Source organism: Pygoscelis adeliae, unplaced genomic scaffold (genome assembly GCF_000699105.1).
Source record: "Pygoscelis adeliae isolate BGI_AS28 unplaced genomic scaffold, ASM69910v1 Scaffold183, whole genome shotgun sequence".
In the NCBI taxonomy this organism is placed as follows: domain Eukaryota; kingdom Metazoa; phylum Chordata; class Aves; order Sphenisciformes; family Spheniscidae; genus Pygoscelis; species Pygoscelis adeliae.
The window spans coordinates 895,713-908,131 of record NW_008824536.1 but is presented as its reverse complement, the minus strand read 5'-3'; the positions used below and the strand labels follow the sequence as shown (position 1 = coordinate 908,131).

General features: G+C 36.3%; 1 protein-coding gene across 1 annotated transcript in view; it reads right to left on the bottom strand.

Annotated features, from left to right (window-relative positions):
• Positions 1–12,419, bottom strand: part of THSD4 (thrombospondin, type I, domain containing 4) — a 316,313-nt gene that overhangs the window by 189,331 nt on the left and 114,563 nt on the right. The window contains exon 6 of the mRNA XM_009321570.1: positions 7,693–7,829. Within this exon, the coding sequence (XP_009319845.1) occupies positions 7,693–7,829 (137 nt within the window). The remainder of the gene's footprint in view (positions 1–7,692; positions 7,830–12,419) is intronic.

The following is a 12,419-nucleotide window of genomic DNA, read 5'->3' as shown; positions in this document are numbered from 1 at the left end:
CTTGAAAACTTTAATTTTTTTTAGTTTTATTTTGGATTTTTTTAAAAAAATGTATTATTTTGAAACTAGTTCAGAGAGAAGGGTACCTCAAATGTAGTAAGATTCCCTAATCGTGTCACTTAATCACTAGAGATAATAGCATTTGCATTCAGAACTATTTTTGTAGTGATACAATTAAACTCAAAGCTGGTATGTGTTTTCTAACACTGTTATCCAACCTATGAAGACAGATGCATACTGCAGACTGCAGACTAAGGATTACATTCTACCTTTTTAGAAAGACATCTGAATGTGCAAAATAATAGTTAAAAAGAATTGCAGAAATAAGAGCAAATTAAAGCTATACACAGCTCCTTTACTTTCCTATGTCTCAAACCGCTTCAGATAGGCAGGTTATATGTTATTGACTACATTTGACAGGAAAACAAAGACACAAAGTGGAGCACAGAGATAATCAGAATTTGGATTAGCCATTGTATGGCGCACTTCTGCATCTGTTTTCGCTCCAAACTGAAGTAAACAAACATTTTCAAAGCAATATGCTATGCAGAATATTTAAAAGCAGTTAAAAAAAGTTTTAGAATTAAGACATTCTGCAATACCATTTTAGGTTTGTTTGTTGGGGTTTTTCAAATTTCATTTTATTTTTATGTAATTGCGTAACACTATAGCAGTAAGATATAATATAATTGGAAATGCTAATATTTTATTTTTTAAATCTTCACAGTTACACACGGAAGCTGTTTCCTCTGCCATTTAAGAAAATGATCTAGATAATTTGATCTAAAAGAAGGAATATATTTCATACAATCATGAGCATCAGTTAACCTTAATTACACATTCTATTGATATGCTACGGAATTTGAAATTATAAATAAAATTCTACAAAGCATTTAATGTTTTGAATTCTGATTAGGACAGTTTTCAAGACTGAGATTTTACCTCAGGTATTTGACACGGGAATTTTTTATCACTTAAGAAAAGAGCCTGTTTAATCAGGCTTTTTCTAGCGTAAGTATTTTATTTTACTTTTTCCCAGCAGCTCTGGTGAAAACATATTAACATACGGTGATAACATTTTTCTCCAGTACTTCGAGCTGTGAGTCAAATTTTAATGTTATTGAACTATGTTGTGTCTTTTCACAAGTTTCTTGTCAGGCTATAATTCAACAAAACAGTGAAATCTCACTTTGGGGTTCCAAGTGCTGGAGCGAAAAAAAAAAAAAGGCTATGTACACAATTATTACATGCAGATCTTATATAAATTCACTCTCATTAAATTAAATTTATTAAAAATTTTCATGCCTGCTTAAGGTTATTTCAGTGGGTTTTATTCCGTACCTATACTGCGTTAACTTAAACTGAATCAAGAACAGTTTGTCCCCCATAACTGGCTTAAAACTGGGGGGAAAAAAAAGAAACAAAACAAGAAAACACAGCACTAGCATAAATGCTGTATTATATGGGCTGCATAAATATGTTAAATGCCATTGTAAGTAACATCTGACCCTGATAACATCTGTATTATTGGGTTATTTATAATGAGACTACAGAGTGCAGAACTATAGATTCAGATAGCAGCTTCATGGAAGAGTGAGGAGCTCCATCCTTTGGATTATGAGCTCTTTCTCAGGATAAGAGGCTGATAGGGGAAAAGAACAAATGTACAGATCTAGTGCTTACTCATTTTGTTTGAACTTAACTGACTTGAATGCTTTGCTATTCACAACTTCCTATCATCAGATTTGACATCAGTTTTAGCTCAGTTCAAAGGTAGTAAAGTTATCATTTCAGTATCTTTTACATGCAGTGATTGCACCTGCTGTGCATCAGCTATCAGAAGCAACTTAAATTAGGTCATGGCCAAAGATCATACGCCAAAAAAAATTTTAATGTTACTTTATAAATAGAGTAGGGCAGAAAGACATTTTAGACAGTTAGGTCAAGCAATCTTACAGAGGCTCACTTACTCTCTGTAAAACATTTAAAAGAAAACTATGCAAAGGGAAGAAGTGGCAAAAGGAGTTATTTCTTAGCGCCCAGGAACCTGTTTCTTCCATTAACACCTTATTAATGCCAGGCAGGTGTTTCCCAATTCAATGCTTGGCATTAGCAAGTCATTATGAAGAGAAACAATGAAGAGTCCTATTTCCAACAGCCAAGAAATTATAATGGTATATATGAAAAGGCAGAGAGAAGGAGAGAACATTCTATTATAACTATAGTTTTTCACTTTCATAGTATGTTTTACAGATCAACCATTTTCCCTTGAAAGAAAAAGCATCCAACAGAGGCTCCATACACAGTATGAGCAAAACTAAATAAAGATCTGGCAAAATGCGGATTTTTGCTTCTTTGAATGCATCCTACCTACTCCTTGAAAAGGTCTTGAGCTCAGAGCACTGTGTCCTCAGGTACTATCAATAGAAACCAAACAAAAAATACGAAAAAAGCAAGCCTTGAATATTAACAAACTAGAGATTTAATGTTCACTTGATTCTGAAATGCATTTCAGCATCTGAATGCCATTAGGCTCCATGACCTAGTTCTCTACTTCCACAGAGCATATCCTGTGCACAATCATGCAACCTGATCTAGTTGAAGATGTCCCTGCCCACAGCAGGGGGGTTGGACTAGATGACCTTTAGAGGTCCCTTCCAACTCAAACTGTTCCATGATTCTATATCCTGGGCAAAGCCTTGGTGAAAATTCTCTGCAGCATGCAACTTCTTCACACAGCGGCTCCCATGGTAAAAACAACGTAAGTAATTCACTATTTCAAGGCCCACTTTTAGGATAAGGTCAAATAACTAGAAACAGTTCATTACGTTGTTCCTCCTCAAATACAAACAATGCTTGACACCAATCTTCACTCGCCTTTGTTCTAGTTAGGCTAATACCAAAGTACTGATGGCCAGAGCATGCCACTGAAGCACAGACCAATGTTTCATTTGGTAGTTTCTCAGGCTGCTTTCAACGTCTTTGTATCTCAAGACATAGAGCTTTATAAAGTTCCTGGGCAGTGAAGAAACCACCCCCCTCTTCTGAGCATCCAAGCAAGACAAACAAGCAACCACAAACATTTTCTGTAATTCAGCTGAAGGACAGATACAGATACCCATGTGCCTTGCTTCTGCTATATTAATCCAGTATTAGGTTCTTCCTTACGTTATTGTTGGTAAAAAATGAACACTGTAATGCCTGAGGAACAAGGAGAAAAGCTTCACAGAAGCTAGTACTGTACAGAGTACTTGCTCAGAAGAACCTACAAACTAAATAAAAGAAGATAGAGAAAGGAGAGAAGTCTGGCTCCAACTTTAAGAAAGCACACACACACAAAAAACCCAAATCCACCCCAGACTTTTATTCAGTTTAAGCAATCGTTACACAAGTAAGTTGAGATTCCTACCGAAAACAGATTCTTTACCCTTACAAGAACAACCATAGGACTATATTCCAGCATATACGACTTATGAGAATAACCCTAACTTACGGAAAGTACACAGTTCTCATCACTCCAATCTGTTACTCTGATCCTACAGTCATTAAGAGCTCCCTAACTTAAAACAATAATGCCACCTATAGTTCTGCTACCTGGACACTAGTGCACATAAGCAGAGTTGCAAATGGGAGTTCCTTGCCTAATCATGTTTTTCTGATGGAGATTTAGCATGCTTGGCTATGCTTCCTATAGCTGACTTAAGTAACCTCCCTATAAAGTTTGAACGGATTTCAACATCTGATGCTTTTTTTTTTTTTTAAAAAAAGGCAAGTAAAATGTCTACTGTCAGTCATTTTGCTACTGAAGTTACTCACTGTGTGCATTTTAAAACTGCTCAGATATTTTCAGTTAACTTCAGAAGTTAACTGGAAGATGAAAATAAACTACAATGCAAAAGAAAATATAATATAAAAATCAGGGGAGAGAGAATAGTTGTTTCAAGTACCTTGAAAAGATACATACAGTTCCCACCCAAATGAAGTTTTATGTGAAATGCTAAATAATACTTTTGTAAAGTGCGCCACTGCGTGGTAACTAATATCTCTACAAAACCAATTTGCTTCACAGCTTCCAAATAACCTTTTTTCTGTCTCCAAAACTACGAGTCAGTGCTCACACCTGCCCAAGTATTGGGAAAGACTTCTAGCAGAAGTGTCCTAGATGCGTGCAAAAAACGCATGCAACATGCTTCCCTATAGGTACATTTAGTAAACTATGGTCAAGGCCAAAATTAAGGGCATTCTTTCCTCATACTTTGCTTTATTTATTAAAACCTCCTCAATATTCTACTTGCATTTTTCTTCTAAACTTAAAAGTTACTGAGTAGCATCATCCCACTGGCTCCAGAAGAAATAAAAGGATACACTGATTTAAAACAAGCAGAAAAAAATATCTCAAAACAAGAACACACACACTTCTGGCTAAATAGCAAGTTGAAGAAGCCCCATTAGTAGGCATTCTTTAACTTAACAGCACTGTGAAAATTCAGAGTTCGGGGAGGGGTGGCAAATGTATTAAAACAAACAACACATACTCAATAATACTGAAACATATTCAAAGCATTTATATTAGCAATAACCAGCTGTGGCACTAAATAAAAATTTTGAAAAAACAAAAGTGGAACTCAATAGGACCGTCAATGAAAAAGTTCGTTCACTTTCCAACATTCATCAGAAAACATTGTTCAAATGTGCAGAAAAACAATTTTACACAGAAATAATGAAAATTATTGTCAAGATCATTGTTATACTTCCTTCTTCTGCATAAGCAGAATATCACCAAATTCTTCCTATTTTGCCTAGTTTTATTTTAAAATTATTTAATTGCTTTAAAAATATTTCATTTCATTAGAATTCAGAGTCTAGTCTACACCAGGAAGTACATAATCAGTTCAATGATGAGTGAGCTTTTTTTGTAGTACTTGCATTATTATATGTGCCAGTTATTGCAATGTCACAGTCAAATAAGAAAGTGAAAAAAACAACAAACAAATTTGGGTATTTCATCATAAGAACATAGTAAGTTTTGTTAAAAGACTATGTCTGAAAAATGAGCTTTTACATATTGCGTCTTGTGCTGGACAAGTTGTAAAGGTTTTACTTCCAACTCTGGGGGCCAGCTGAACAAAAGAAGAGCAAACAGTGAAAAAAGACACTCTGGAAATATGGTAATGGTTACTGGGATGCTGTTCAGAGATACTCAGAAATATACTCCTGTTCTAACCTTCCTGCATGATATTGTAATGGCCACAACAACCATGCTTTAAGAAGGACTTTTGTACATACTACTGTTTTTAAAATCTTCTCTTATGCTATAGTTTATCTTTGCTGATAAGATTAAACAATACTTCAGGTTTAAAAGGCTATTGTATCTAACATTGCTTAACAACTCAAAAAGGAGAGAATTAATGTATTAAACATTCTGGTTTTGACGTTAAGACAAAACTTCTCTTTAATGTATTTTCAGTGTTAACAGGTGTGGCTGCATTTTATATATTGAGAAATTCTAACTAATGTTACTTGTGGTTGCCTTACATAACGTTTTAAATGGTTAAAAAGTGGTAAGTGAGAAATACCTTACTTCATACATGTTTAATTTTTATTTTAGATTAAGGTAAACCTGTCTCTATCGTATTCTTTATTCTGTTTCTAAGTAATTTTTATTATAGCAACACTTTCCATCCTTTGTTTCTAAGAATAAGGTAAACTGAAAATACTAACCAGAAACAATGGTCCTGGGAACAAAACAGACCATGTTTGTTTAACACAAGGATATTAGTGTTCTGGTAATGCAGCAAAATGTCCAACAGAGGGTGATGGAGACCATAAATTCGTTCGACCTTTAAATTATCTGACTTTAGAAAAAATAATGTGCCATTAAGGAAGAGCTACCTACTACAAAGATTTGAATAAGCTTCATTACTTGAGAAACATTTTCAGTTAACTGTAAATCCTTACAACTTCTCAGAAAAATATTCTCTTAAGCATCTGACAGTACAAAACTTAAATTATTTGATTCTCTAATTATTACATCCTTCAGCTACATCCATGTTCACTCTACAGCATATAATATCACTGTTAAGTAAAGGGGTTTTTTTTATTTTTAGTAGTTTTGCTGCCTACACAAGTGGGATACAGTCTCGGAGTCCAAGGAGACAGGCAATACATGCAACCTAATATTCATTTGTGTATCAGATTTATTCATCCTTAAATCATAGGGAACATGAGCTTTTACATACAGAATAGATAAAAAAGGAACAAGGTAAGTAATTTTAATACACACGAATCTATCCTGAAACATAAAGTACTTTAGGAAGAAGAATGAAGCATATCTCATCTGACATAACATTATCAACTTCCCTCAAATGCAAACATGCTATTGACTATTTAGAGGTAAAGTTTCACCAAAGATGTAGCACTGACTTTGTAACCTTGAACCACAGACATCACTGAAAAAAGAATAACTGAGTCAATAATGACAGTGCTTCAACTCACCGTGAAGGTGTAATACTGTATTTTCCTTTAGTTTCACATATGTATCTCTGAATACTCCCTCAAATACTAACTCAAAACTTCAAAACAAAGAAAAGTAGAGTGTGGTTTACACACACACAGAATCTCAACATAACTATTGCATGGTCCAACAGGTCAAGTCTCTTTCAGCAGACATCCACCTTACAATTTTACTGAGATTGCAAGTAACGAATAAGTGGTGAATTGCTACAGATCAAAAGAACTAACCACAAGAAGCTGGAAAGTCTCTGAATTAAGTTCCTCTTCAGAATAAAAATGCAAACCTTTTAATATTTTAGCTAGATGTGTCTGTCTCCCAAAGTTTCCGATGTTCAGCCTTCTGCACAAGTGCAGTTAATACTACTGCATATGAGGACTCTGTCCACTCCCTCAGCTTCTCCCAGGTCACACTCACATTCTACTTTGCTGTAGTGAGAACCACTACAAAGTGCACAGAGTAAGAAGTGCCTTTACCTGCTTTATCTTGGCTGTCTCATGGTAATTTATTGCTTATAAGGCACTGAACACCAGTACAGAACTGGTTCTATTTAACTCTTTAAGAATGATAGACTATATCGCTTCACTGAGCATTAAGTAAACATTACTGAGGAACAGTTTAAATAGATGCACTAAGAGAACATCACTGCTGAGTAAATGGACAGCCAGGAAGACCCAATTCTTAAAAATGGCAATCAGGATCAACCAGAAAAGTTACACTAACACCAGCTAAAAAGCAATGAAAATAAACACTTAACGGAATGTACCATTATGCTGCAGACTGAAAAAAAATATCTCCACTCTAACGTTTAATCAAAGAAAAATATTATATTTCTCTCTTATTTAAGCTTCCAATTTTTTTGTTCTGATTCTTTCATAGAATCTCTTCTGTAGAAAGCTAAATATGTTGAAAAAGCTCACTGGAAATCACCTTAACCTTGGCCAGAACAGCTTCCAAATCCAGCCTTTCAGCATTCCATAGTTTGTTCTCAGTAGACAGAAACATTAGTTAAGAAATAAAACCAGTAATAATAAAAGTTAACATTTTTCACATTTGCTTAAAAAAAAAAAAAAGAGAAGTTCAAGATACCATTTCACAGGTACAGGTGTATCAACCTCTTACAGAAATTAAACATGGCACAGACAGTCAACAGGCAAACTTGCTAGAGATAGTAGCCTTACCTTGCACTGCCCTGCCACACAGATTGAAGTTCCGTTTTGGTCACAGGGTGTCCCGTCTATCACCTTTTCAGCTTGTCTCACATAGAATCGGTAGCCTATCGCACGGCAATTCAGCTCACACTTCTGACTTCCCTTCACTGTGGGAAGAGACAAAAGTCCCCATTATAAAGACCACAACAGGAGTTTTAAAGAGGAAAAGCCCATTAAACTAAGGTTTGAGAGGAAGAAACAAATAAGCAAATACAATGCAATGTGAATGACTACATCAAATGAATGGTGATTAAGAAACCAACTCCAAGGTAAACATTCTAACATACCTTATGAAAATGTAAACAGTATCTCAGTTTTTAATGACAGATAGTTTCCTAAAAGACCAAATTTTTAGTTTTATAAAAATTTTGGCAAATTTAGTCTTCTTAAAGCATAGTAACATGTTATGACATTTCGTAACTCCTAAGTGTCAGCAAAATTACGCTGCAATCAGAAAGATGTGCATCGAAGTAGGCTCACATACAGCAACCGGTCAGTTCACGTCAAATAAGCATACTAACGTTTAGCATTAAGAAACACATAAAACAAGCTAGATGCACATTTTTTAAAAATCCATTTTTTTCCTCCCTTCATTTTTACAAGTTGCACTTCAGTGACTACTCCTTAGTTCAAGAGAAAATTAAGAAAGGAGCAACTCTTTGAATTTTAAAAATATATAAAACGTGTCATTATTCAAAACCTCGGGATCTCTGTTGACATGCAAGAACCAGAAGGAAATCAGTCCATTGAACTCTGGGCAAGAGGAACACAGAAGACAAGAAACAAGTTATCTTCTCCTGTGAAAATCTGTTACTTAAACAGATAGAGCCTAACACTCCACACATCTTATGCTATCAAGTTTGTTAACATATTTGTGCAGTCTTTCTATTTCAAATCATCTGTCATGTTGAAGTTGCACATAGTTCATTACCCCTATTTGCCAACTGAAGTGACAACACCTTCAGTTTCTTTCCAACCAAGAGTAGCACTGTTACACAGTGGTGGTGAGGTACAAACAGAATTCCTTTTTCTTTTGACAATACTTTCCTTGCTGCCATAATCAAAAACTAAAATTCCCCTGACTTCACCAAGGTTCAGCTCATACCCTATAACGTAACTGAAACCCACTATTTAATCTGTCAAAGGAGATGCTATACACCTTAGTTAGCTGCTAAAACATGGTATTCCAAGGATTTTCTACTTGACTTAAGTGTATTTTTGAATCTTCAGCTAAGACATAACAAATAGCCAAAATAAGTATGTGCAATTATTTCACATATATATTTTAACATCTGTTTCCTGTAAAAGTAAAAACTTTCAGCTCAACTTAAGTTACCCCCTGTGTGGACACAGGATTAGTGCAGATCAATTCTGAAATTTGATCTTAGATTTCCCCTCACACAGCTATTTAATTGCCACTCGTATACATCATCTATTGTATCTGGCAATCTTTCGATAAAATCCTCAAAAACCTCTACTAATTTTAAGTGAGGTCAAAGATCTGTTTACCTAGTTCCCTTTTTGCAGAAGCTATGCATGCCATGCTCAACTAGGTAATTTGTCCATTGGCTACTTTTTTAAGATAGATTCACTAGCTTATCATTCCAAGGATTTCACTTAGTTATTTAAAAAAAAAAAGTGCAGTATTTCCTGCAGTTCAATCTCCAACTATAAGTTAGTTTTAGTGATAAACTGAGCATTATTCTTAGCAGCTTAGTCACTTCACACATAACTATTTTCATAATCCTCAAATAAATGTAATCCAGCTTCAATGATTCATTACAATTGAAATCAACTTGTCCTTTTCTGTGTCTGAAAGCGTCCTATTTTTATAACCTGCAACACTAGCTATCAAGCAGCACCTCTGCAGTGTACATTTTCTTATCTTCCCATTCCCTAAAAATCAAGTCAAACTAGCCATTTAGGGTTTCTGAAATGTCCTTATCTTCTATGTTGATTCCCTTTAGTTCAAAGTGTCCTGAAGCCTCACATTCCTGTACTCTTCCTCCTCCTAATATCTCTCATTTGGTTTTGATCCTTTAAAACATTTATTCTTGAAATTCTCAGTTTGCCTTCTAGATCCCAAGAAAAGTTTTGTGCTACTTAGAAAGATGAAGAAATTAACTGCTGAAGCATGGTATTTTTTCCTGGACCTATCTCTTCCTTTATTTATGATCTGATAGGTAAGCCTACTGCGTTGCTAATGCAGCCTATTAACGACAAGCAGCCTGAGCTTACTTGCTCTGTAAAATGTGACTCCTATTTCATAACTTTTGTCTTTTGTTCTTTCTTATTAGGAACTGTTCCTGCCCATACAAAAGAAGTATTAAAACAGCCAATGCCTTTGACCAGTACAAAAAATTCAAGCCTTAACAGTAAACATACACCAGAATAAAAGCTTGTATGAGCATCTCACCCTATCACCCTTTGGCCTTCGATATTCACATTCTTTCGATGAGCAACTGTAAGGCACTGCCTTGGTTAGTCATATACCAATTACTACTACCTAAAGACAATGTTCCCAGACGTCAAAGATCTGAAAAATACTTTCGTCTAAAAGCAGCAAAATCTACTAACTGAATTGCCCCTATTGAACGAGACGTTTCCCATTAGGATTTTATGTAAGCATTGTGTATTTTCTGTGCATAAATTACAGCAGAACAAATACTTTTTAGAATTCCTTTGTAAAACAAGATACCAAACTAGTAAAAAGTACTCCTCACATGTATCTTGACACCCTCCCTTACCCAGTATTTTGCCACAACTCCTGAGTTTTTATAGTTTAAGCTGTAGGTCAAGCTACACTATTGGCTTGGCAACTGGACATAAAATGTCGATTAACCAATGAGCTGTGAAGCGACTGATTCCACACAGGCAATGTATTTTAGCACTATGTCATCTGATCCCAGACTTTACGAAAGGATCTATCTGGCCTCAGGGAACAGAGTAAGGCTTCTAAGTGAAGACCTTCCAAACTAGCTGGCAGCAAGACACATTTCCACTCAAAAAGGGGCTCTTTTTAAGTGTGACACAGTTACTAAGACACTTCCCTATACAGGTACTGTTTTACATGTCCTCCTAATGTATTTGCTTTTCATTCACATGCCCACCTTAGCACAACCAAGTCTTTGTGGAAATTCTCACTTACCCTACCTTATTAAATAATGAACTTGGGTGAAATTTAATGCTACCACGCAGGTTCTGCCAGATGTATTCATTACTGATTTAACTGAAGGAGGTGCCTTTAGTAAATAATCCTGGTAACATGTAATATTTGGTTTTCATTTTACAGACTGAAAAATTATCTAAAAAAAAAAAAAAATCTAAGTTTCTTATAACGTCCTCACCAAACTAGCTTTAAGTACCTCAGGGATATCCTGGGCTTGTCTAAACCGCAAGACTCTCAAGTTTTTCTCAAGATCTCTGTTGAAACTTACCTTCCACTGTTCCTTACGAGGAACAAGACCCAGGCAGGCAAGAATGGGACCACAGCACAGTTCTGCCACCTCCCACTTCACCAGCAAGGGTACTGAGACCTCGTGTTTAATTACAAACTGCACCTGTTCTGCATCACAGAGCAGATATTGCAGTAAAAATTTTCTACCATAAATGAATCCCTTTACACCTTCTACCAAGACACAAAAGCCCTGCAAATGGGCACTAATTTAGAAATCACTACCCTTCCAGACAGACAAAACCTGAAGTCTGTCACTACCAGCAGTAACACCATCAAGTACAAAAACCAACCTGCTTTCCAGTTAATTTGTCCTATTCATTGATGCACTAAAATTCACACACAGAACGTATTTTGCATTGCACGTGTACTGACAAATACGTGTAAACCTGAAAAAAGAGGAAACATGATCTTCTGAAGTGCTATTTATCAAGTTCACACAGTAAGCCATAATCAAAATAAATGTAAGAGTGGAAGAGTATGAGAAACCCATACATTAATTTATAGTTGCTTTTATTCTCCAAGAAGTGATTTAATTGATCAAACTTAGATCACAATTAAATATCAACACATTTCATTTCCCTGAACCAGCCTGTTTAAATGCAGATTTCAGTGCAGTACAGGTCTGAGAAGAAACATTCAACTGTGCAACCCACCCACACATTTTTTAAAGGGAAAAAGAGGGATTTAGATGTTACCACATTACAACCAATGGCTGGAGTTCAAACTAAGTCTTCAGCAGCATTTCAGGCTAAGGCCTCTTCGCTCACCTGGCCGAGAGGCAGGACAGAGCAGCAGCACACCTGCTGGGAAGCACAAGCAAGCATGGGAAAGACTGTCCTCCCCCGGGGTTCACAGGCTGACGCTCAAACAATCCTAAACTCCTTTTAATCCCAGTATTAGGAAAACACAGGTTTGTACAAGCCCACGACACGCTCCCAGCACAAGGCGTTGTCACCCTGATGAAGAGGCACTGCAGGCCTGAGAGGCCCGATGCTGCAGGCAGGCCCCGGTGGCACCGGGGCACCTCAAGGGGAGAGCACTGGAAGCGATCACTTGAGCACAAGCCAAAATACAACGATTCCTGATGGAGAAAACTCCTGGATGAGACATGGAAACAAACGGGACAATAAAAGAACACTCCTTGCAACTGAACTCCCTTGTTTTTCTCTCAGGCGCGCCCTGGGTCCAGCCACATTCAGGGAGCACAACCCTCTCTACGCCACCTCCCCGCTCCCGCCCC